The 27,576-nt window shown below is 46.1% G+C and overlaps 1 protein-coding gene across 2 annotated transcripts in view; it reads right to left on the bottom strand.

The window, feature by feature from the left end:
* TESK2 (testis associated actin remodelling kinase 2) overlaps positions 1 to 27,576 on the bottom strand; it is a 184,740-nt gene that overhangs the window by 91,474 nt on the left and 65,690 nt on the right. For both annotated transcript variants that reach the window (XM_063939412.1, XM_063939413.1), the window contains exon 3: positions 21,896 to 22,017. In XM_063939412.1, coding sequence (XP_063795482.1) covers positions 21,896 to 22,017 — 122 coding nt within the window. The remainder of the gene's footprint in view (positions 1 to 21,895; positions 22,018 to 27,576) is intronic.

Genomic DNA, 27,576 nt, shown 5'->3' with positions numbered 1-27,576 from the left:
CCGACAAATGCATGTCGGAATGGATCCGACACCAATTGAATATACCCCTTGGTCTTCATCAGTACCGCCTATTGGTGGCCTTCCTGTCTTAAATACGTAAGGAGACCGGTTATGTGTTAAGTCAACTTGCTGTCTGAATCCAAATATTCCCAAGATGAATTGAAATGACCAGTTCTGGAAGGTATTGTTTTCTGATGCAAGATCTGTGAACGAATAGTAATTGGTTTAAAGAGACTGTGGGCTGGTTTACCCCCTGCCAACATGTGCTACAGTATGGCCCTCAACATCATGGTGTTTTCATCAGCTGAACTTCTAAGAACAACCTGTATGCTGCGATATTACTGGTTCCTTCCACAGGAAATAGGGTCTGCTTAAAATACAATGTATTGAAGCTCATAAACATCTTCTTTCAAGATGCATGTATCTGCTCGTATCCAGCGACTACCAGATAAGCGACGAGCTTAACGGTTTTCTGGCTGTCCTGTGGCTGAGCCCAGTGTCTCCGAGCGGAACACTGGTCCAAAGTAAGAGGCCAGTGGGGATGTTGCAGACTACAGGTGGCGTTGCAACAGCATGATTACAGTAGGAAGCGGTCACAGGAGGCGGTGTAGTAGTTTGGCAAGTAGGTGGTTCTTAGTCCTCAAGGAACGCTTAAAGTACAGGTTTTGGGGCTCTCCATGCTCGAGTACAAATGGTTAAATCAGAAAAACTGAGGTACCAATTAAGTCACCTGTGCTCTGGCACAGCTATACTTAAAACCTGGACAGTTTGTGCGCCTTGTGGGCCAGGGTTGGGAAACAATGACAAGAGTACAAACTAGTGGGTTCAACCTGTAGTTAATGCAAAACATGAACACTTGCCCAATCCATGACTATCAGGCTCCCTAATGTATGACCCAGTATGCTATTATTGTGCAAGACACCTTACATATATGTACGCAATGATCACATTAAATTTGTATTGGACTTGAATTTCTGGACAAGCTGCCTGGGCGACACTGGATATGACCGATGGGTGAACCTAGACCCACCCCCTAGGATGTCCGATGCACAAATGGCGCCGGTTTACAACAGTCTCCCTGGTGTAGTTTGCAGAAGATTGACAAGTGAGAGTGGGAGGAGCTTCTCTTAACTAAGCCGGCAGAGTTTGACTGACAAATTGCAGACTTACAGTCAGGTCCATAAATATTGGGACAACGACACAATTCCCATATTTTAGTCTCTATACACCACCTCAATGGATTTGAAATGAAACAAACAAGATGTACTTTAACTGCAGACTTTCCGCTTTATTTTGAGGGTATTTACATGAAAATCAGGTGAATGGTGTACGAATTACAACGGTTTCTATATGTGCCTCCCACTTTTTAAGGGACCAAAAGTAATGGGACAAATCGACTCAAAAAATATTTTGTGGACAGGAGTGGGCTATTCCCTCGTTATTTCATCATCCATTAAGCAGGTAAAAGGTCTGGAGTAGATTCCAGGTGTGTGACATTTGCATTTGGAATCTGTTGCTGTTGACTCTCAATATGAGATCCAAACAGCTGCCACTATCAGTGAAGCAAGCCATCATTAGGCTGAAAAATCAAAACAAACCCATCAGAGAGATAGCAAAAAATAAGAATTTACTTACCGATAATTCTATTTCTCGTAGTCCGTAGTGGATGCTGGGGACTCCGTCAGGACCATGGGGTTTAGCGGCTCCGCAGGAGACAGGGCACAATAATAAAAGCTTTAGGATCAGGTGGTGTGCACTGGCTCCTCCCCCTATGACCCTCCTCCAAGCCTCAGTTAGGATACTGTGCCCGGACGAGCGTGCATAATAAGGAAGGATATTGAATCCCGGGTAAGACTCATACCAGCCACACCAATCACACCGTACAACCTGTGATCTGAACCCAGTTAACAGTATGATAACAACGAAGGAGCCTCTGAAAAGATGGCTCACAACAAGAATAACCCGATTTTTGTAACAATAACTATGTACAAGTATTGCAGACAATCCGCACTTGGGATGGGCGCCCAGCATCCACTACGGACTACGAGAAATAGAATTATCGGTAAGTAAATTCTTATTTTCTCTAACGTCCTAAGTGGATGCTGGGGACTCCGTCAGGACCATGGGGATTATACCAAAGCTCCCAAACGGGCGGGAGAGTGCGGATGACTCTGCAGCACCGAATGAGAGAACTCCAGGTCCTCCTCAGTCAGGGTGTGCCCCTGACCAAGTAGCAGCTCGGCAAAGTTGTAAAGCCGAGACCCCTCGGGCAGCCGCCCAAGATGAGCCCACTTCCTTGTGGAATGGGCTTTTACTGATTTTGGCTGAGGCAAGCCTGCCACAGAATGTGCAAGCTGAATTGTACTACAAATCCAGCGAGCAATCGTCTGCTTAGAAGCAGGAACACCATCTTGTTGGGTGCATACAGGCTAAACAGCGAGTCAGATATTCTGACTCCAGTCGTCCTGGAAACATATATTTTCAGGGCCCTGACAACGTCAAGTAACTTGGAGTCCTCCAAGTCCCTAGTAGCCGCAGGTACCACAATAGGTTGGTTCATGTGAAAAACAGAAAACACCTTAAGGAGAAATTGAGGACGAGTCCTCAATTCTGCCCTGTCAGAATGAAAAATTAAGTAAGGGCTTTTATATGATAAAGCCGCCCATTCTGACACACGCCTGGCTGAAGCCAGGGCTAATAGAATCTTCACCTTCCATGTGAAATATTTTAATTCCACAGTGGTGAGTGGATCACCAATGTGACTTTAGGAAACTCAAAACAACATTGAGATCCCAAAGTGCCACTGGGGGCACAAAAGGAGGCTGTATATGCAGTACCCCTTTTACAAACGTCTGAACTTCAGGCACTGAAGCCAGTTCTTTCTGGAAGAAATTTGACAGGGTCGAAATTTGAACCTTAATGGACCCTAATTTTAGGCCCATAGACAGTCCTGTTTTCAGGAAATGTAGGAAACGACCCAGTTGGAATTCCTCTGTAGGGACCTTCTTGGCCTCACACCACGCAACATATTTTCGCCAAATGCGGTGAAAATGTTTTGCGGTTACATCCTTCCTGGCTTCGACCAGGGTAGGGATGACTTCATCTGGAATGCCCTTTCAGGATCCGGCGTTCAACTGCCATGCCGTCAAACGCAGCCGCAGTAAGTCTTGGAACAGACAAGGCCCCTGCTGGAGCAGGTCCTTTCTTAAAGGTAGAGGCCACGGTTCTTCCGTGAGCATCTCTTGAAGTTCCGGGTACCAAGTCCTTCTTGACCCATCCGGAACCACGAGTATCGTTCTTACTCATCTCCTTCTTATGATTCTCAGTACTTTTGGTATGAGATGCATAGGAGGGAACACATACCCTGACTGGTACACGCACAGTGTTACCAGAGCGTCCACCGCTATTGCCTGAGGGTCCCTTGACCTGGCGCAATATTTGTCTAGTTTTTTGTTCAGGCGGGACGCCATCATGTCCACCTTTGGTTTTTCCCAACGGTTTACAATCATGTGGAAGACTTCCCGCTGAAGTCCCCACTCTCCCGGGTGGAGGTTATGCCTGCTGAGGAAGTTTGCTTCCCAGTTTTCCACTCCCGGAATTAACACTGCTGAGAGTGTTATCACATGATTTTTCGCCCAGCGAAGAATCCTTGCAGTTTCTGCCATTTCCCTCCTGCTTCATGTGCCGCCCTGTCTGTTTACGTGGGCGACTGCCGTGATGTTGTCCCACTGGATCAATACCGGCTGACCTTGAAGCAGAGGTCTTGCTAAGCTTAGAGCCTTGTAAACTGCCCTTAGCTCCAGTATATTTATGTGGAGAGAAGTCTCCAGACTTGATCACACTCCCTGGAAATGTTTTCCTTGTGCGACTGCTCCCCAGCCACTCAGGCTGGCATCCGTGGTCACCAGGACCCAGTCCTGAATGTCGAATCTGCGGCCCTTTCATAGATGAGCACTCTGCAGCCACCGCAGAAGAAAACACCCTTGTCCTTGGAGACAGGGTTGTCCGCTGATGCATCTGAAGATGCGATCCGGACCATTTTCCCAGCAGATTCCACTGAAAGGTTCTTGCGTGAAATCTACCGAATGGGATCGCTTTGTAAAAAACCACCATTTTTCACAGGACCCTTGTGCAATGATGCACTGATACTTTTCCTGGTTTTAGGAGGTTCCTGACTAGCTCGGATAACTCCCTGGTCTTCTTCTCCGGGAGAAAACATCCTTTTCTGGACTGTGTCCAGAATCATTCCTAGGAACATTAGACGTGTCGTCGGAAAAAGCTGTGATTTTGGAATATTTAGAATCCACTCGTGCTGTCGTAGAACTACTTGAGATAGTGCTACTCCGACCGCCAACTGTTCTCTGGACCTTGCCCTTATCAGGAAAGCGTCCATATTTCTTTTAGGAAGAATCATCATTTCGGCCATTACCATGGTAAAGACCCGGGGTGCCGTGGACAATCCAAACGGCAGCGTCTGAACTGATAGTGACAGTTCTGTACCACGAACCTGAGATACCCTTGGTGAGAAGGGCAAAATTTGGACATGTAGGTAAGCGTCCCTGATATCCAGTGACACCATATCGTCCTGGTTCGCTATCACTGCTCTGAGTGACTCCATCTTGATTTGAACCCTTGTATGTAATTGTTCAAATCTTTTAGATCTCACCGAGCCGTTTGGCTTCAGTACCACAATATAGTGTGGAAAAATACCCCTTCCCTTGTTGTAGGAGGGGTACTTTGATTATCACCTGCTGGGAATACAGCCTGTGAATTTTTTTTTTTTCCAATACTGTCTCCCTGTCGGAGGGAGACGTTGGTAAAGCAGACTTCAGGAACTTGTGAGGGGAAGACGTCTCGAATTTCCAATGTACACCTGGGATACTACGTGTAGGATCCAGGAGTCCACTTGCGAGTGAGCCCACTGCGTGCTGAAACTCTTGAGATGACCCCCCACCGCACCTGAGTCCGCTTGTATGGCCCCAGCGTCATGCTGCGGACTTGGCAGAAGCTGTGGAGGACTTCTGTTCCTGGGAATGGGCTGCCTGCTGCAGTCTTCTTCCCTTTCCTCTAACCCTGGGCAGATATGACTGGCCTTTTGCCCGCCTGCCTTTATGGGTACGAAAGGACTGAGACTGAAAAGACTGTGTCCTTTTCTGCTGAGATGTGACTTGGGGTAACAAAAGTGGATTTTCCAGCTGTTGCCATGGCCACCAGGTCCGATGGACCGCCCCTTTATACGGCAATACTTCCATGTGCCGTCTGGAATCTGCATCACCTGACCACTGTCGTGTCTATAAACATCGTCTGGCAGATATGGACATCACATCTACTCTTGATGCCAGAATGCAAATATCCCTCTGCGCATCTCGCATATATAGAAATGCATCCTTAAAATGCTCTATAGTCAATAAAATATTGTTCCTGTCAAGGGTATCAATATTTTCAGTCAGGAAATCCGACCAAGCCCCCCCAGCGCTGCACATCCAGGCTGAGGCGATTGCTGGTCGTAGTATAACACCAGTATGTGTGTATATACTTTTTAGGATATTTTTCAGCTTCCTATCAGCTGGCTCTTTGAGGGCGGCCGTATCTGGAGACGGTAACGCCACTTGTTTTTATAAGCGTGTGAGCGCCTTATCCACCCTAAGGTGTGTTTCCCAACTCGCCCTCACTTCTGGCGGGAAAGGGTATACCTCCAATAATTTTCTATCGGAGGAAACCCACGTATCATCACACACTTTAATTTATCTGATTCAGGAAAAACTACAAGTAGATTATTCCCACCCTACATAATACCCTTATTTGTGGTACTTGTAGTATCAGAATATGTAACACCTCCTTCATTGCCCTTAACATGTAACGTGTGGCCCTAAAGGAAAATACGTTTGTTTCTTCACCGTCGACACTGAAGTCAGTGTCCGTGTCTGTGTCGACCACTGAGGTAAATGGGCGTTTTTACAAGCCCCTGACGGTGTCTGAGACGCCTGGACAGGTACTAATTTGTTTGCCGGCCGTCTCATGTCGTCAACCGACCTTGCATCGTGTTGACATTATCACGTAATTCCTAAATAAGCCATCCATTCCGGTGTCGACTCCCTAGAGAGTGACATCACCAATACAGGCAATTTGCTCCGCCTCCTCACCAACATCGTCCTCCTACATGTCGACACACACGTACCGACACACAGCACACACACAGGGAATGCTCTGATAGAGGACAGGACCCCACTAGCCCTTTGGGGAGACAGAGGGAGAGTTTGCCAGCACACACCAAAAACGCTATAATTATACAGGGACAACCCCTTATACAAGTGTTTTCCCTTATAGCATTTTGACATATGTAATCATATCGCCAAATAAGTGCCCCCCCTCTCTGTTTTAACCCTGTTTCTGTAGTGCAGTGCAGGGGAGAGCCTGGGAGCCTTCCTCACAGCAGAGCTGAGCAGGAAAATGGCGCCGTGTGCTGAGGAGAATAGGCCCCGCCCCCTAAAACGGCGGGCTCTTCTCCCGGAGTTTGTGAGATCTGGCAGGGGTTAAATACATCCATATAGCCTCAAGGGCTATATGTGATGTATTTTAGCCATAAAAAAGGTATAATACATTGCTGCCCAGGGCGCCCCCCCCAGCGCCCTGCACCCTCAGTGACCGCTGGTATGAAGTGTGCTGACAACAATGGCGCACAGCTGCAGTGCTGTGCGCTACCTTATGAAGACTGAAAGTCTTCTGCCGCCTGTTTCTGGACCTCTTCAACTTCGGCATCTGCAAGGGGGGTCGGCGGCACGGCTCCGGGACGAACCCCAGGGTGAGACCTGTGTTCCGACTCCCTCTGGAGCTAATGGTGTCCAGTAGCCTAAGAAGCAAATCCATCCTGCACGCAGGTGAGTTTACTTCTCTCCCCTAAGTCCCTCGTAGCAGTGAGCCTGTTGCCAGCAGGACTCACTGAAAATAAAAAACCTAACTTAAACTTTTATTCTAAGCAGCTCAGGAGAGCCACCTAGATTGCACCCTTCTCGGCCGGGCACAAAGATCTAACTGAGGCTTGGAGGAGGGTCATAGGGGGAGGAGCCAGTGCACACCACCTGATCCTAAAGCTTTTATTATTGTGCCCTGTCTCCTGCGGAGCCGCTAAACCCCATGGTCCTGACGGAGTCCCCAGCATCCACTTAGGACGTTAGAGAAACATTAGGTGTGGCCAAATCAACTGTTTGGAACATTCTTAAAAATAAAGAACGCACCGGAGAGCTCAGCAACACCAAAAGACCCGGAAGACCACGGAAAACAACTGTGGAGGATGGCAGAAGAATTATTTTCCTGGTGAAGAAAAACCCCATCACAACAGTTGCCCAGATCAAGAACACTCTCCAGGAGGTAAGTGTATATGTGTCAAGGTCAACAATCAATAGAAGTTTTCACAAGAGTAAATATAGAGGGTTCACCACAAGATGTAAACCATTGGTGAGCCACAAAAACAGGAAGTCCAGATTACAGTTTGCCAAACATCATCTAAAAAAGCCTATACAGTTCTGAAACAACATACTATGGATGGACAGATGAGACAAAGATCAACTTGTACCAGAGTGATGGGAAGAGAAGAGTATGGAGAAGGAAAGGAACTGCTCATGATCCAAAACATACCACCTCATCAGTGAAGCATGGTGGTGGTAGTGTCATGGTGTGGGCATGTATGGCTGCCAATGGAACTGGTTCCCTTGTATTTATTGATAATGTGAATGCTGACAAAAGAAGCAGGCTGAAGTGTTTCGGGCAATATTATCTGCTCATATTCAGTCAAATGCTTCAGAACTCATTGGACGGCGCTTCACAGTGCAGATGGACAATGACAAGCATACTGCGAAAGCAACCAGAGAGTTTTTTAAGGCAAATAAGTGGAATGTTATGCAATGGCCAAGTCAATCACATGACCTGAATCCGATTGAGCATGCATTTCACTTGATGAAGACAAAACTGAAGGGAAAATGCCCCAAGAACAAGCAGGAACTGAAGACATTTGCAGTAGAGGCCTGGCAGAGCATCACCAGTGAAGAAACCCAGCGTCTGGTGATGTCTATGCTTTCCAGACTTCAGGCTGTAATTGACTGCAAAGGATTTGCAACAAAGTATTAAAAAGTGAAAGTTTGATTTAGGATTGTTTAGTTTGTCCCGTTACTTTTGGTCCCTTAAAAAGTGGGAGGCACATATAGAAACAGTTGTAATTCCTACACCGCTCACCTGATTTGGATGTAAATACCCTCAAATTAAAGTGGAAAGTATTCAGTTAAAGCACATCTTGTTTGTTTCATTTCAAATCCATTGTGGTGGTGTATAGAGCCCAAAATATGAGAATGGTGTCAATGACCCAATATTTTTGGACCTGACTGTAAATACTCTAAGGTCAGGTACACACGACAAATTGTGCATATCGCCTAGTGTGTATGCCCGATTTGAGCGCATCCCACGGTAGCACGTGACGTCTTCTGGTCGGCCATATTGCACGGCCAACCGGTCGATTGCACATGCGACCAGGTGCATGTTAATGAAAGATGGGACAGCGATTGTTCAGTCCTTCATTAAACCTTCCTGGTGTGTATGGGCAATCGGGCTCAAGGGAAATCGTCCCAAAAATCGACCGTGGTTCAGGTGTGTACCCAGCCTAAGCGGATTGCTTGACTGATTGATTCATACACCAACACAGGGGCATGGCTCTGGTGTGACCATAACTCAGTCTCTGCTTTAAATTTGCATGGGGTTATAAGAGGACAGTGTTCTAGGAATGGGGTTATAAGAGGACAGTGTTCTAGGAATGGGGTTATAAGAGGACAGTGTTCTAGGAATGGGGTTATTAAGAGGACAGTGTTCTAGGAATGGGGTTATTAAGAGGACAGTGTTCTAGGAATGGGGTTATTAAGAGGACAGTGTTCTAGGAATGGGGTTATTAAGAGGACAGTGTTCTAGGAATGGGGTTATTAAGAGGACAGTGTTCTAGGAATGGGGTTATTAAGAAGACAGTGTTCTAGGAATGGGGTTATTAAGAAGACAGTGTTCTAGGAATGGGGTTATTAAGAGGACAGTGTTCTAGGAATGGGGTTATAAGAGGACAGTGTTCTAGGAATGGGGTTATTAAGAAGACAGTGTTCTAGGAATGGGGTTATAAGAGGACAGTGTTCTAGGAATGGGGTTATTAAGAAGACAGTGTTCTAGAAATGGGGTTATAAGAGGACATTGTTCCAAAGAATTCAGTATGATTTACTGGTGGCCGGGATGCCGGCGTTGGTATCCTGACCTCCGGGATCCCGACAACCAGCAATTAAACGGATCCCGTTTTAAAGATAGGGGAGGAGTAGGGGGAGGCGATACATTATAACAGCTGAAGTGGAATGTCAGTTTTAGACAGAAGAATGATTCATATCTAATTAAAAAGTATTACGGTACTTTTCATGATTAGTGGTCCTTTCAAGTTCCTAAATTTTCTTGTTAAACTGTATTTTGTTGTAGCCATGTGCTGCATGATATTGGCAGCCATATGTAAGGACATAGCAGTACCTTCCCCCTGCCTTTCCCCAGTGTAATGTCTATAGCAGTGACGTGCGGTGGGGTGACGCATGTCCCTGGTCTACAGGTATAAGTTGTATTTGCTGGCTGTTGGGATCCCGGCATTCAGGAAATCGGAGCTGGAATCCCAACAGCTGGCGATGCCGGCAGCCGGAATACCGGCACAACAGGGCTATTCCCACTCGTGGGTGTCATATGCTGACAATATCACAGTTAAGGTGGGTACACACTGATATATATATCTGCCAATCAATTGATAGGCAGATATATCTATGGACGGATCGGGCAGTTTGCTGTGCATACACACTGCCCGATCCATCGGGGACGGACGTCATGAAATGGGCGGGCGTGTGCAGCTGTCAATCACAGTCGGCCGCCACAGCAGGTGTACGGGCGGCTGGCTGGTCGGCCGCACACACACACAGCGATGCAACAATATATCGGTAGATATATTGGCCGTTGGCTGCGCTGCGGGGCCGACGCGATATGTCTGAACGACGGAGTTCACAAACATATCACCCATACACACTGGCTGACGGTCCCGATATATATTTGGCGTTCAATAGAATGGCCGATATATCGACCAGTGTGTACCCACCTTAAGGCCTTTTTTCTTTTTCAAAGGTACTTTACAGAAACACTTTGAAAAAAAAATGTCAAATCTGTTACGTATGTCTGAGCCCGCTAAAAAGAATTTAGTTACAAATAACAGAGCTTTAGGGGTATATTCAATTAAAGTCGGATCCATTCCGACATGTATTTGTCGGAATGGATCAGACAACCCCTATTCAATTCCATCTAAAATTCAACTTTTTCAAGTCGAATTTAGATGGGACCCAGAGGAGGAGAGGGGGGGCCAGCCGTGGGGGGACAGCCGACGGCAGCCAGAGGAGATCGCAGCAGGATGTCACTCAGCCTCCCGACCTCACGGCAACTTCCACCCGGCTCCAGCAGCGTGCTGGAGCCGGATGGAAGCTGCCGTGAGGTCGGGAGGCTGAGTGACATCCAGCTGCAGCGCTGATCTCGCTGTATGCCCGCCGGCTGTCCCCCCGGTCTCCCTGCAGCCCCCCCCCCCTCGCCTTCTCCGGGTCCGCATCTCAGTCCGACATAATTTTGATGTCGGACTGAGATGGTCGAAAAGGGGGCCAAAACCTGTCGGATTTGGCCCCGTTTTCGACATTAACTCGTGGATCGGCAGCTATTCCGCCGATCCATGTGCTTTTCGACAAGTCGAATTTATCGATTTGTCGAAAAAAATAAGATTTTAAACCTACCGGTAAATCTTTTTCTCCTAGTCCGTAGCGGATGCTGGGGACTCCGTAAGGACCATGGGGATAGACGGCTCCGCAGGAGACATGGGCACTGTAAAGCTTTAGAATGGGTGTGCACTGGCTCCTCCCTCTATGCCCCTCCTCCAGACCTCAGTTATGACTGTGCCCAGAGGAGACTGACAGTACGAGGAAAAGGATTTTGTTATCTAAGGGCGAGATACACACCAACCCACACCATACATACCGTACAACATGGTATACAATAACCAGTTAACAGTATGAACAAAACAGCATCAGCCAGAGGCCGATCTCAACTGTACTTAACCCTTAAGTATGCAATAACTATATACAAGTCCTGCAGAATGTTTCCGCACTGGGACGGCCGCCCAGCATCCTCTACGGACTAGGAGAAAAAGATTTACCGGTAGGTTTAAAATCTTATTTCCTCTTACGTCCTAGAGGATGCTGGGGACTCCGTAAGGACCATGGGGATTATACAAAAGCTCCAAAACGGGCGGGAGAGTGCGGATGACTCTGCAGCACCGATTGAGCAAACATGAGGTCCTCATCAGCCAGGGTATCAAACTTGTAGAATTTTGCAAAAGTGTTTGACCCCGACCAAGTAGCTGCTCGGCAAAGCTGTAATGCCGAGAAGCCTTGGGCAGCCGCCCAAGAAGAGCCCACCTTCCTAATGGAATGAGCCTTTACCGAATTTGGTACCGGCAATCCAGCCGTAGATTGAGCCTGCTGAATAGTGTTACAGATCCAGCGAGCAATAGTCTGCTTAGAAGCATGAGTGCCAACCTTGTTGGCTGCATACAGGACAAATAGTGCCTCTGTTTTCCTAACCGTAGCCGTTCAGGCTCAATAAATCTTTAAGGCCCTGACTACATCAAGGGACTTGGAATTCTCCAAGGCCCCATAGCCACAGGCTCACAATAGGTTGGTTCATATGAAATGACGAAACCACTTTAGGCAGACATTGAGGACGAGTCCTCAACTTTGCCCTATCCGCATGGAAAACCAGATAGGGGCTCTTGAAAGACAAGGCCGCCAATTCGGACACCGCCTCGCAGATGTCAAGGCCAATAACATGACCACTTTCCAACTGAGAAACTTCTATTCAACTGTTTGAAACGGTTCAAATCAGTGTGACTCAAGGAAACTTAACATCACGTTAAGGTACCATGGTGCCACTGGGGGCACCAAAAGAGGTTGGATGTGCAACACTCCTTTTACAAAAAACTGGACTTCTGTGAGAGAAGCCAATTCCTTCTGAACGAATATGGATAAGGCAGAAAACTGCACCTTAACAGAGCCTAACTTTAGGCCCATATCCACTCCTGCCTGTGGAAAATGGATAAAATGTCCTAGTTGGACATACTCAGTAGGAGCATTCTTGGCTTCACACCAAGACACATATTTTCTCCAGAACGGTGATAGTGTTTCACCGTAACATCTTTTCTAGCTTTAATAAGAGTAGGAATGACCTCCTCTGGAATTTCATTAAGCTAGGATTTGGTGTTCAACCGCCATGCCGTCCAACGTAACCACGGTAAGTCTTGGAACACGCACGGCACCTGTAGTAGCAGTTCCACCCTGAGAGGAAGGCCCCTGAAAATCTGATATCAGGCCCTTCGAGGCCAATCTTGAACAATGAGTATCGTCTTCACTCTTGTTCGTCTTATGATTCTCAATATTTTTGAGATGAGAGGAAGTGGAGGGAACACATAGACCGACTGAAAACACCCACGGTGTCACCAGGGCGTCTACCGCCGCTGCCTGAGGGTCCCTCGACCTGGAACAATACATTCGAATCTTCCTGTTGAGGCGTGATGCCATCATGTCTATTTGAGGAAGTACCCAACGACTTGTCACCTCTGTAAAGACTTCCTGATGAAGTTTCCACTCTCCTGATGGAGATCGTGTCTGCTGAGGAAGTCTGCTTCCCAGTTGTCTGTAATGAAGACCGCTGACAGTTTGCTTCCATGATTTTCTGCCCAGCGAAGAATCATGTTGGCTTCTGCCATTTCTGCTATGCTTTTTGTCACGCCCGGGCGGTTCACATGCGTCACGGCCCTGACGTTGTCTGATTGGATCAGAACAGATAGGTTGCGAAGAAAATTCTCCACTTGTTTGAGGCCGATGTAAATGGCCCTAAATTCCAGCATATTGATGTGTAGGCAAGCCTCTTGGCTTGACCGTATTCTCTAAAATTGTTTTCCTGTGTGACTGCTCCCCATCCTCGGAGGCTCGCGTTTGTGGTCACAAGAACCCAATCCTGAACGTCGAACCTGCGACCCTCTAGAAGGTGAGTACTCTGGAGTCACCACAGGAGAGAGAGAGAGACCCTGGCCCGGGGAGACAGGGCAATCTTCCAATGCATGTGTAGGTGGGACCCTGACCACTTGTCCAGAAGGTCCCACTGAAAAGTCCTTGTTGAATGGCCTCGTAGGCCGCCACCATCTTTCCTAATACATGAGTGCCTTTATGAACAGACACTCTTTTTGACTTTAACAGGTCTCTGACCATGTTCTGGAGTACTTGGGCTTTTTCCTCTGGGAGGAAGACCTTTTGTTTTCTGTGTCCAGAATCATGCCCAAAACAAGTTGTTGGAACCAACTGCGCCTTATTGTAGATTTAGGATCCAGCAGTGTTGTTGCAGTATTCTCAGGGAGAGAGATACACTTTGTAACAATTATTTCCCTTGAACTCGCCTTTAACAGGAGATATTCCAAGTACGGGATAATTGTGACGCCTTGCTTGCGCAGGAGCACCATCATTTCCACCTTTACCTCGTCGGGGCCGTGGAACGCCCAAACGGCAAAGCCTGAAACTGGTAAGAACAATCCTGTACAGCGAATCTCAGGCCCGCCTGATGAGGAGGATATATGGGGACATGAAGGTATGCATCCTTTATGTCTAGTGATACCATAAAAACTCTGCCCGGAGAGATTCCATCCTGAATTTGAAAATATATATATATATATATATATATATATATATATATATATTATATTTTATATATATATATATACACACACACACACACACACACACACACACACACACACACACAAATATCCAACCCGGCACTCAAAGGGACAGCGTCACCCTACTGCCCTCCATGAGATGATGAATCCCAAATGTGTAGTAGAAAGAAGAGGCGGCACTCCCAGCGTTTTAAAGTGGAAAAAATCTTTTAGTCAAGAACGACGTTTCGGGGGGTCTCACCCAGTCATCAGGATAACATGTGCATAAAAAAAGAACAGACATTTATACTTACATGCCGCCCGTCTCCCCGCCCGCAGTCCACGGACGCCACCATCTCCTTCCGGGTTCAGGACCCCGACGTCACCGGAAGCAGTGAGACCACGTGAGCCTGCGCCGGGAGGTCTAAGAGAGACAAGCCGCATGCATTACGTGTCGCCATAGTAACAATAAACAAAATACAACATAAGTGAAAAAACTATACGATGTGAGGAAAAGCCCCACAATAATAACTGTGCTAAAACAACATTATAGTGACACTAACCATTAAAAGCAGCAAAAGTGGACTATAATGCATATATACAAGAGTCAATGCTTAAAATAAATATGCTTAATAGCAACAAATCCGGAACACAGCAACCCCCACTTCACATTGCCTGCACAGCTAGCATCACTATGCTTTCTCACTCCTCCACTACTAATAAACTGACTACAATGTACAATGTCGCAAAAATCTATTTATATAGGCCACACACACTACTGAGCCTTATTTTGACTTGTTTTAAGGACATTACATCAAAGTTGGATCAGCCTGTATTGTGTTTTTCCACTTTAATTTTGAGGGTGACTCCAAATCCAGACCTCCATGGGTTAATAAATTTGATTTCTATCGATAATTTATGTGTGATTTTGTTGTCAGCACATTCAACTATGTAAAGAACAAAGTATTTAATAAGAATATTTCATTCATTCAGATCTAGGATGTGTTATTTTAGTGTTCCCTTTATTTTTTTGAGCTGCGCGCGTGTGTGTGTGTGTGTGTGTGTGTGTGTGTGTGTGTGTGTGTGTGTGTGTGTATGTATGTATGTATGTATGTATGTATATGTATGTATATGTATATATATATATATATATATATATATATATATATATATATATATATATATATATATATATATATATATATATATATTCAGGGATTTTTAGATTCAGAATGGGCCTGACCGAGCCATCCGGTTTCGGGACCACAAAAAGGCTTGAATAAAACCCCTTCTTGATAATCACTTACTGATGATACAGTTTCTGTATGGCAGCTGCCACAGTTTTCCTCTCTGGGGAGGAAATTGGCAAGACCGATTTGAAAAATCGCTGAGGGGGCACATCTTCGACTTCTAGTTTGCATCCCTGGGATACAGTATCTACCGCCCCAGGATCCAAGTCCGACTGAACCCAGACTCGGCTGTGCCCCCACCGGCGCGGACTTCCTCAGCGGAGCCCCAGCGTCATGCAGTGGATATTCCAGAGGACGGGGAGGGCTTTTGCCCCCTGGAACTAGCCGTAGCAGGCGCTGTTTTCCCTCTACCTCCACCTCTGGCGAGGAAGGAAGAGCCCCGACCCCTTCTGGACTTATGCGACCAAAAGGACTGCCTCTGATATTGAGGTGTTTTCCTTTGCTATGGGGAAACATAAGGCAAAAAAGAAGATTTACCCGCGGTAGCTGTGTTAATCAGATCCGCGAGGCCCTCCCCAAATAAAACTTCACCTTTGTAAGGCCAAGCCTCCAAATGTCTTTTTGAATCAGCATCACCTGACCATTGGCGGGTCCACAGGGACCGTCCAGCAGAAATTGCCATGGCATTGGCTCTTGCACCCAACAGCCCAATATCCCTTGCAGCTTCTCTCATATATAATGCTGCGTCTTTAATGTGACCCAAGGTCAACAAAATGGTATCTTTATCTAGGGTGTCAATGTCAGATGACAAGGTATCTGCCCACGCTGCAGCTGCGCTACCCAACCATGCCGACGCTACTGCCGGCCTTAGTAGGGCACCCGTATGTGTATAAAATCGATTTTAAGGTAGTTTCCGGTCTGCGATCAGCAGGATCCTTGAGGGTTGCCGTATCCGGAGATGGTAGCGCCACCTTTTTTGACAAGCGCGTCAAAGTCTTGTTCACCGTGGGTGGGGAATCCCACCGTAACCTGTCCTGGGAGTGGAAAGGTTACGCCATAATAATTCTCTTGGGAATCTGCAGTTTCTTATCTGGAGTTTCCCAAGCTTTTCAAACTGGGCGTTCAGCTCGTAAGATGGGGGAAAATTTACCACAGGTTTCATTTCCTTAAATATGCAGACCCGTATGTCAGGGACAGAGGGGTCCTTAGTGATATGCAAAACATCTTTTATTGCAATAAACATATATTGAATACTCTTGGCCACCATTGGGTGCAACTCAGCATCATCATCGTCGACACTGGAGTCGGAATCCGTGTCGGTATCAGTGTCTACTACCTGTGAAAGGGGACGTTTCTGAGACCCCGAAGGGCCCTGTGACACAGTCAAAGGTATGGATTAACTCCCTGCTTTTTTCTTTGGACTCAGCTTTGTCCATTGTGTTTAAAACATTCCACATATCCATCCAATCAGGTGTCGGCGGCGCCGACAGACACCACAATCATCAGCTCTGCCTCCTCCTTAGATGAGCTTTCCACCTCAGACATGTCGACACACACGTACTGACACCCCCACACACACTGGGATACCTAATATTATGGGGACTGTCCCACAATAAGGCCCTTAGGAGAGACAGAGAGAGAGTATGCCAGCACACACCCAGCGCCACTGTACACTGAGACAAAAATCCCAGTCTGTCAGCGCTTTTTATATATATATATATATATATATATATATGTGTAAAAACACTATTTTTCACAAATTTTGTGCCAAATAACGTGCCCCCCCCACCCCCCCTCATTTTGACCCTCTGTATTAGCTGACAGCAGGGGAGAGTCCGGGGTCGCTTCTCTGCAGCATGCTGAGGAGAAAATGGCGCTGGTTAGTGCTGGAGGATCAAGCTCCGCCCCCCGGTGGCGGGCTTCGGTCCCGCTCTAAATCTTTATACTGGCGGGGGATTTGGAATATATAGCCTCTACAGTATATACATATGTGTACTTTGCCAGTGTTATCTGTGGTATATTTGCTGCCCAGGGCGCCCCCCCTGTGTCCTGCACCCTTACTGTGGTGCCTGTGTGTGTGAGCTGGGAGCAATGGCGTGCAGCGTTACCACTGCGCGTTACCTCATGAAGATCTGAAGTCTTCTGCCGCCTTTGAAGTCTTCTTTCTTCTTATACTCACCCAGCTTCTTTCTTCCGGCTGTGAGGACGACGGCAGCGCGGCTCCGGGACAAACGGCGAGGGTGAGACCTGCGTTCCGACTCCCTCTGGAGCGAATGGTGTCCAGTAGCCTAAGAAGCAGAGCCTATCCCTGAAGTAGGTCTGCTTCTCTCCCCTCAGTCCCACGAAGCAGGGAGCCTGTTGCCAGCAGTGCTCCCTGAAAATAATAAACCTAACAAAAGCTTTTTCAGAGAAACTCAGGAGAGCTCCCCTGCAGTGCATCCAGTCTCCACTGGGCACAGGAACTAACTGAGGTCTGGAGGAGGGGCATAGAGGGAGGAGCCAGTGCACACCCATTCTAAAGCTTTACAGTGCCCATGTCTCATGCTGAGCAGTCTATCCCCATGGTCCTTACGGAGTCCCCAGGATCCTCTAGGACGTAAGAGAAATTAGCAAAAATATTGAATATGTCGAATCAGGATTCGACCAAAAAAAGTCGAAAACTGCCGTCTTTTCGACAGACGGCAGTTTTCGACTTCAATTGAACATACCCCTTAGTAATGGTTCCAAATGATAACTAGAATCCACATCTATAACATGCAATAAAAGTCAGAGATGGGAGTTAAAAAACAAATGATAAAAAAAAAAGAAAGACTCCAATGAACACGTGAAGGAACTAAATTCCTCATTTATCTCATCAGGGTAAGGAGAAGAAAAATCAATCCTTTATCTGCCATAAAAGTCAAACTTATTAAATGGTGAAATAAAATCCACGGCTTCTGTCCCAGGGGAATGCGTCCAGACGATAAAAGGACTGACATTATCACATTACTATCTGAAGCGGTGCAGTTTTAGGCAGTTACCGTCAATTATACACTTACATACCTGAATTTACCAACAATAAAAAGAAAAGTACAGAGTAACAATAAGACAGAATATTCCCACTGGCCCTCATTCCACATGCTGATCCCAAGTTCTCCGTTAGAGTAACCCACATTAGTTCAAATAATATGGCTTGGCCGTCAAGTACCAACAGCCAGAAGCAAGCGTGCAGAGATTATGCCGGAACATTCCGGTCATCACATGCTCTCCAAATGTTCTAGCTATCATTTATCTGGTGATAAAGTGAAAACATTTCTGAAGTGCATTCTATAAAATTATACAGAGCAGCTGATTGGTTCCCACACTTTTCACTACTTTATGAATAGACTACAAAGTACCAACAAATAAGCTCCTGTCATATTTCAAAACACACACATCCTGTTACATGGCAAAGCTGACTGGCTGGTACTTTATCACTCTTTGGGGCAAATGTATTAAGCCTGGAGACGGCATAAGGAAGTGATAAACCAGTGATAAATACAAGGTGATAATGCACCAGCCAATCAGCTCCTAACTGTAAACTTACATATTGTAGCGGATTGGCTGGTGTGTTATCACTTCCTTATGCCTTCTCCAGGTTAATATATCTGCCCCTTTATCCAACGTCTCCCCCCCCCCCCCCCCACCCCCACCCCCACCCCCCCATTCCCTTATGGTCTCCCTCCTTAGTACAAACTCCCACCCCACCCCTTTCTATTTGGGCCTGGGTCAGAGGTGGACGCTAATGAGGCTGCAATTGCATAATTTAACACAGCGCAATATGGAAGGCGATGGAATTCATAGAGACGGCCGCCCACTGCAGTGCTAATCCGCTGCCTGGCATAAAAACGTCACAAGATTGAACATTAGAGCAGCTTAAGGTCGTTTGCAATGCCTGTCGGAACATGGCCACCGGTGCGACTGTCTTTGGACGAAGTCGCTGGCCACGACACATCCGCCATCCCCATTCTATTCCACTACCAAAACTCCCTCAATCTCTGCATCCAATTTGTTCTGCGACTGCCATTGGTAACAACCGACATGCAACTGCAGACCTAAAACATTGGGGTCGATTCAATTCGGCAATTTATGAATAGCGCCGGGAATTAGCTCCCGATGCTGTTCAATTCAGCTCCAGTTAAGTCGGCGATGGCCCGTTCTCGCCGACTAAACAGGTTGAATTGTCGGGAGAACGGGCATTCTCCGACTTAACGCCCTGGCGCGAGGCTGATTCCCGACAGAATCAGCCTCGCGCCGGCCGCGAGGCAGCACTTTTGTCGGGTTTCTTCTCTCATCCCCCGGGGATGAGAGAAGAATTCCCGACAATTGCGGGTAACTAGCAGCTGAATTGAATAGCGTTGGGAGCTAATTCCCGGTGCTATTCATAAGTTGCCGAATTGAATCGAACCCATTGTGTGCTTGAGTCAGTCATCAACGATTACATATATATTTAAAAAAATAAATAAATAATATCATACAAACTCAGCACTCACCTAATTACACTCGAAACTGTAATTCACCTGAATTCAGGGAAATGCTAGTTCCAAAATATTGCAATCATTTGTTAAACTGGCCAGTCCCTTCACGGTTGGTTCTAAATTGGAGTGGGGTAAGGGACCTCTGACGTCACCAGGGGGCGGAGCCACATCACCAGGGGGAGGAGCCACAGACGAACAGGGTACCCGAAATGTAAGCTCGCCACACTTCGGGCTCGGTGGCTCGCGGGTTACTAAAGGTAATAGTTGGTGGCGTGGATAGTAGAGGAACTATCCCACTGGCATAGCCCCTCTCCCTTGTGTCGTGGCTCCTTCCCCTGACATAAAAGGTCCCTTAGGCCACTTGAATCTAGCATCTACCGTCCCTTCACGGCCTTCCCTCTTGGTCAGTCTCTACACCGACATTCAATAATATAAGCATAGCTCTGGTTCAGGTATCATTTGGAACATACTGTGTATTTACAATCCAAATGATACCTGAAGCAGAGAGTGTGTATATATGTATACATACACAGATGCACACACAATAAATGAAACATATATACTGTCTATACAGGACTGGCAGGTGTGTTTTACTTTCCAGCATAAATAAGCCGTACAGCTGATCAATATTCCCCATTCCCAAGCGCAAGTCTCAGCTAATGGAATTCACCAACGCGGGAAGCCAATCACGATATCTCAGGGTAAAAGTGACAAGCCCAGGACAAAGCAATAAATCTGGATAATCCCTTTCTGCACTTGTCAATTTGCTAATTTCACTGACAAATATATCTGGAGCTAAACCAATATCGCAGCATCAATAAAAGTCACTCTCCCTGACCTGCAGAATTATTACCCTGCAGATCCACTCATTACAAGTCAATGGCTTGGGGGGGGAGGGGGGGGGGGCTGTGAAGAACACGTTCCCTCTCACCAACTAACAATTCTGGTCCAAATTACTCGGAGAGCCAGAAAACGTTACTGTGTAAGGAAAGGGACGGATCTGGTTTCTGATTTTCGGAGTTAGCAGGACAAAAAAAAAAGTGGAAAAGTGTCAAACTTTAATGAAAAGATTTATTCCAAAAAAACTCTGGTGCGGGAGCAGATTCAATCTCCAGAGTATGAGCTCACTCCACAAACATTTTACTTGCTAAAAATACCTCGTAAAGAGCCCTGCAGTGTAATGGCGATACAAGCAGGAGAAAGCCATCAAATAGAAGGAGATCGCACAACATAAATAGAAGCGGCTGGAAGCTGCCAAAAAGCTCACAATTCCCGACCAGGGAGGCATAACGCCAACTACAATAACCCCTTCGCTACAGAGCGCCTTGCGGGGCTGGGAAGGGGTTAATGGAGTCAACAGGATCACACCCAGTGAGGGAGGTGGCGTAATACCGGTGGCTGCGTCTGTTTGGATCCATTGTGTCAACATGAGATTTGTTTCTGTTTATTTTATTACATCCTATTGTACTGGAATTCCACTCAGAGAAATCACAGACGGTCGCCGGTGTCCCTGTACGGGCGATGCTAGAGCATAGCAGTGACATCTTTCAGAAGCTAGTGTTTTCATTACTACTTCTTCTCACCCTGGCACCCCATTCACTAACCCACTCAGCATCCTGGCCTTGGCTCTGCCTACCCACTCAACCCATATCACACTTGGTTGCCTGGCCTTGGTGCCACTTTACCAAATGATAGTCAGGCCATGACTCACTTCCATAAACTTGTCAGTATGGTACAGGCCTTGCCGCCAGTTACCCACCCAGCCTGGCCCCATGCCATTTACCTAATTGGCAGCCTGGCCCTATCGCCATAGCTCCGTCCGGCAGCAGCCAGGCCTAAGCACGGGCCACTTAACCACCTAGCGTCACTCACAAAAACCAACAGTAAGGCCATGGTCTGCCACCTCTTATCCACCAGCCAGTCTGGCCCCAGCAGCATTAACACAACCTGCTGCCTGGCAATCTACTGTATCCAATCACCGATACTTCCGCACAGAATGAAGGTACATAAGCAACGGAATTTGCTGCGCTATATAAGAAACTGTTAATAAATAAATAAATAAATAAAGCACGAACAGATGACCGGAATCTAAGGCCTTCCCCAGTAATAAGCATGTAAAGCGCAACTACACGCTAATGGTCATGCTGTATATAAATAATATACTCTGCTACAGGACGCCGATGGGATCAGCCTATAATCAGCTCCAGGGTAGTGCCCTCATCAGGAAGATTACAGTCCTGATCTAAAAAGGTTTTCTCCACAATGGGAAATTCTGTATAACTAAGAGAAACTCTGATGCTAAACAGCTTTTACACAAGCCGGCAAGTGTTACAGCGGTGTGCTACTCTGCGCTGTAACACAGCGGCACCAAACATCGATCCACTTCCCCCAACCCTGGCAGCACAGAGAGATCGTACCTCAGTATATTGGGGTGGGACAGGCGGTTCATGAGCTGCACCTCCTTTAGCATGTTGGCCCGGTTACTGCTGAGCATGTTCATCTTCAGGGCCATGACTTGGTCCGACGTCCTGTGCCGCACCTGGAACACACACACAAGTGACAGCGGTCAGCACATATTCTGGATGCAACAGGTAATCTCACACACGGCTATTGTCAAGGACCCTTCAATCTGAATACATATCTATGCAGACTCACATTGTGATGGAGAAGTGGTGAATACAATGTGTTCTGCTTTATATTACTGTGCGCCCGCATACCACCTCCTCTTCCCTTTACGGTGCGGATACACTGCCATTCACACAGGAGAGAGTAGATGATCTGAATGCGGAGGATAGACATTGGGAAGTCTACAGTGGGTACAAGTTTTACCTTACAGGGCAGTAAAAATATGATGAAACGTCCATCCATCAGCAAATAAAACTGAAATGAGGAAGAATCTGGAATCTTCTCGTTCTATAGGATCTGGTAATCCTCCTTCATGTAATACTAGGCATAAGGATTGCTCTCCGATTAGTGATATCGGATAAAGGAGACTTCTGGGTCTGAGTATAGGAGGTCACTACTCTGTGCCCGGCCGTCCAGGGTGGCTAATATATCCTTATAACTCATGAAATTAATTGGTTTGAACAATATTCCAGACTGTTATTAAGCATGGGGTACAGAGATCGCTTTAACCTCATTTACAATATAACAAATGGGAACTAGTGCCGGAGATTCTGGACCTAATTCAGACCTGATCGCAGCAGAAAATTTGTTCTCCAATAGTCAAAAACCATGGGCAATGCATGGGTGGCAGATGTAACATGTGCAGAGAGAGTTAGATCTGGGAGGGGTGTGTTCAAACTGAAATCTAAATTGCAGTGTAAAAATAAAGCAGCCAGTATTTACCCTGCACAGAAACAATATAACCCACCCAAATCTAACTCTCTCTGCACGTTATATCTGCCCCCCCCCTGCAGTGCACATGGTTTTGTCCATTACAGAACAAATTTGCTGATGCGATCAGGTCTGAATTAGGCCCTTTGTTTGTTCAGGCAAAAGTATCGAAGCTATTGGATGGAATCTGAAAAGGGTTAAAGGAATGACACTATTATGACAACAAATCAATGGAGCAAGAGCCATTATCAAGGATATTCCCTTAAGAATTTGCTCATTATTAAACACTGAGAAAGATTCCAATCCCCCCCCCAACACTATCTTAAGGGACATTAAAATATTAATATGCAATTTGATGATTTTGTGTTGGGTGACAGCTTCTAGAGTGGAGTTATGAATAATTGAAGAGAGACGTTCTTATTTCACAGTGAACGCAAATGCAAAGGAGATTAGTAACTGAACAAACTTTGTTATCTTATGATGCAAATAAAATCTATTCCGTTTTGCATGGTACAAAAAATTAAAATGTTTGAGTTAGAAAGCGGGGAGCAGTGGGTTTGGCTGCAAGCACTTTATAGGTTTCTTCCAGACTGTATATAGCAGTTAAATGGATTATGCAACAATAAAAAGCTTTGATCCAAGTGCTCACGCTCTGATGAAACAGCCGGATCGTTTATGCCTTTTTATGGATTTAAACCCGAATGCTTGAAACAGACGTTACCGTGGAGAAAGATGGTAATTCTGTATTGCTGTAAACCTTCCATTAGTTCAGTGATTCACAAAACCACACGCCGACTGGGAGCGTAGGGAAAGCCTGTGAGCAGTACGCAGTGAACGAACAGAAGAACGCCCTTATTGTAATGTCAAATACAAATGGTGTGAATTTTTCCACTTATTTGTTGTCCAGTTTAAAGGTCACCAAACTGTAGCGGAATGAACAGTTGCGCCAATGAGGTTCAAGGTGGAATGAAGTTTTGCTATCGCTGTTTGTTGCAATCCATGTGTAGGACGTGCCGGATAGGCAATTGGGTATGTATTTGCACCACACAAATAGGTGATGTTGGAGTATTGTTTTCTATTCAGCTTTGTAGTGTTGATGAGCCTAAAGAATGGGGAAAAAAACAAATGGGGGGGGAAAAAATCCCAACTCCAAATAATTTAGAAATGGGTTACTGCAGTAGGATAGTTTTAATGCACCTGTAGATAAAATATAGCCCATCAGACATGTATACTTCTATAAATCGGTGTACAGTGGAGGCTGCACAAACTCTTATAGGGATCACTGATCCCACCTACATCTCTGCTCCGTCCACCAGAAGAATATCAGGATGCAGTAACATTGGATATAAAACTACAGGGGAGCACAAAATAAACAGCTGATATTCTAATCATGTGGCCACACTGATGGTCCTCATACTTCATGGAAATAAGGGGGGCTGGTCGAATATATACAGTGCATAACTGAAGGAAGCTAGGAACTTCTGAAGAACCAGGATCCTGATCAGTTATAGCTGAAGGCGACCAATAATGAAATCACCCCCCCCCCCCCACCAAAAAGCACAATACATATACATTATAAGAAATAGAGAGATAGAGAGCGATAGAGAGAGATAATGTATAGATAGATCGATCGATAGATAGAATCAAGGGGATTGAAGTGAGCAAAGTCATTCCAATTGTCTCAGAGTCTTTAAGATAAATTCGTTTTCACTGATCCCGAGGAAAAGACGCTTGGTGCAGCCTCCTCCGATAAGCCGTGACCACCAGCGCAGCAATAAGCACGTAAGAGAGAAATGGTGGGCTCACAGTGAGTAATTCAATCAAATTCCGTTTGCTCAAAGTAAAAGCTCACATACATGTTAGAAAGAAACAATTAGTCTCACACTCTCACTGCACTGACGCCGGATGGCACACAAAGGTGACCAGGCTCCAGGCTGTATCAGAGTCCTCTATTCGGATCTTCCGCATTCAGGAACAAGCCCCTTGATGTCAGCGCGTCTAGCGTCATGACAGCTATACTAGACAGCTAATAATGATATCTTATAATTTATTAGTGATAAAGTATTGCTCTCGACACTAGACGCGCTGACGTCACGGAACTTGTTCCTGAAGGCGGGAGATCCGAATAGAGGACTCTGTGGGTGTGGATCATATGGTTGACCACACTTAGGTTGACAGTGTCTAGGTCAACCACCACTGGTCAACAGTGAGTAGGTCGACATGGTTTCTAGGTCGACATGTACAAGGTCAACATGAGTTGTTGTTTTTTTTTTTTTTTTAAATGGTGTCGTTTTCTACGTAGAGTGCCAGGGAACCCCAATTAGTGCACCGTGTCCCCTCGCATGGCTCGCTTCACTCGCCATGCTTCGGGCAAGGTGCCTTGCTCCGCTACCTCTGCGCTCGACACAGATTACTGTTCCCAATTGTAGTCCACGTGGATCGTAAAGTATGAAAAAAGTTAAAAAAATCTCATGTCAACCTTCTGTCATGTCGACCTAGACCATGTCGAACTAGAAACCATGTCGACCTACTTACTGTCAACCAATACTAGTTAACCTAGACATTGTCGACCTAAGTGTGGTCGACCTATAGAGACCGGATACCGACTCGATACAGTCTGGAGCCGGGTCACCTGTGTGTGTCATCCGGATCCGGAGTCAGTGCAGTGAGAGTGTGAGGCTGATTGTTTCTTTCTAAGATGTATGTGAGCTTTTACTTTGAGCAAACGGAATTTGATTGAATTACTGTGTGAGCAGTCAAGTACAACAACAACAAAAAAACCACACAACAACAAACAGCCAAAAGCAGAAGAATCACATATCAGCTTCATTTTGAGCTAAAGGGGGGGGAATGAATCTCAAAACTGTATGTGGATAACAGAACTACAGTATAAAGTTTCTGGCAGACTAACATAACTTGTGCAGGACTCAGAGCATGATAACTGAATCCCACAGGGATTACACAACTTGTACAGAGCGTAATACAAAGATACTGCTGAGACACAGAACATGTGCAGGGCAGAGTACAATACGGAGGTCCAAAGAGATCAAACAACTTGTGCAGGACACAGTATAATAGAGAGATACCATAGAGGTAACAACTGGTGCAGGACGCAGCACAATACAGAGATACCATAGGAGGTAACACAACTTGTGCAGGACACTGTAAAATATACCAGAGAGGTAACAGCTTGTGCAGGACACAGCACAATACAGAGATACCACAGAGGTAGCTGCTTGTGCAGGACACAGTATAATAAAAAGATACCAGAGAGGTAACAGCTTGTGCAGGACACAGTATAATACAGAGATACCAGAGAGGTAACACAACTGGTGCAGGACACTGTAAAATATACCAGAGAGGTAACAGCTTGTGCAGGACACAGTATAATACAGAGATACCAGAGAGGTAACAGCTTGTGCAGGACACAGTATAATACAGAGATACCAGAGAGGTAACACAACTGGTACAGGACACAGCACAATACAGAGATACCACAGAGGTAATAGCTTGTGCAGGACACAGTACAATATAGAGATACCAGAGAGGTAGCACAACTGGTGCAGGACACAGTACAATACAGAGATACCAGAGATGTAACACAACTAGTACAGGACACCGTATAATACAGACATACCAGAGAGGTAACAACTGGTGCAGGACACAGTACAATACAGAGATACCAGAGAGGTAACACAACTGGTGCAGGACATAGTACAATACAGAGATACCAGAGAGGTAACACAACTGGTACAGGACACAGCACAATACAGAGATACCACAGAGGTAATAGCTTGTGCAGGACACAGTACAATATAGAGATACCAGAGAGGTAACACAACTGGTGCAGGACACAGTACAATACAGACATACCGGAGAGGTAACACAACTGGTGCAGGACACAGTATAATACAGAGATACCGGAGAGGTAACACAACTGGTGTAGGACACAGTAAAATATACCAGAGAGGTAACAGCTTGTGCAGGACACAGTACAATACAGAGATACCAGAGAGGTAACACAACTGGTGCAGAACACAGTACAATACAGAGATACCACAGAGGTAATAGCTTGTGCAGGACACAGTACAATACAGAGATACCAGAGAGGTAACAACTGGCGCAGAACACCGTAAAATACATTGATACCAGAGGGGTAACAACTGGTGCAGGACACAGTATAATACAGACATACCGGAGAGGTAACAACTGGCGCAGGACACAGTATAATACAGACATACCGGAGAGGTAACACAATTGGTGCAGGACACAGTAAAATACATTGATACCAGAGGGGTAACAACTGGTGCAGGACACAGTACAATACAGACATACCGGAGAGGTAACACAACTGGTACAGGACACAGCACAATACAGAGATACCACAGAGGTAATAGCTTGTGCAGGACACAGTACAATATAGAGATACCAGAGAGGTAACACAACTGGTGCAGGACACAGTACAATACAGACATACCGGAGAGGTAACACAACTGGTGCAGGACACAGTATAATACAGAGATACCGGAGAGGTAACACAACTGGTGTAGGACACAGTAAAATATACCAGAGAGGTAACAGCTTGTGCAGGACACAGTACAATACAGAGATACCAGAGAGGTAACACAACTGGTGCAGAACACAGTACAATACAGAGATACCACAGAGGTAATAGCTTGTGCAGGACACAGTACAATACAGAGATACCAGAGAGGTAACAACTGGCGCAGAACACCGTAAAATACATTGATACCAGAGGGGT

This window comes from Pseudophryne corroboree, chromosome 9, assembly GCF_028390025.1.
Source record: "Pseudophryne corroboree isolate aPseCor3 chromosome 9, aPseCor3.hap2, whole genome shotgun sequence".
Classification (NCBI taxonomy): Eukaryota; Metazoa; Chordata; class Amphibia; order Anura; family Myobatrachidae; genus Pseudophryne; species Pseudophryne corroboree.
The sequence above is the reverse complement of the archived record's forward strand: the minus strand, read 5'-3'. Positions and strand labels throughout refer to the sequence as shown.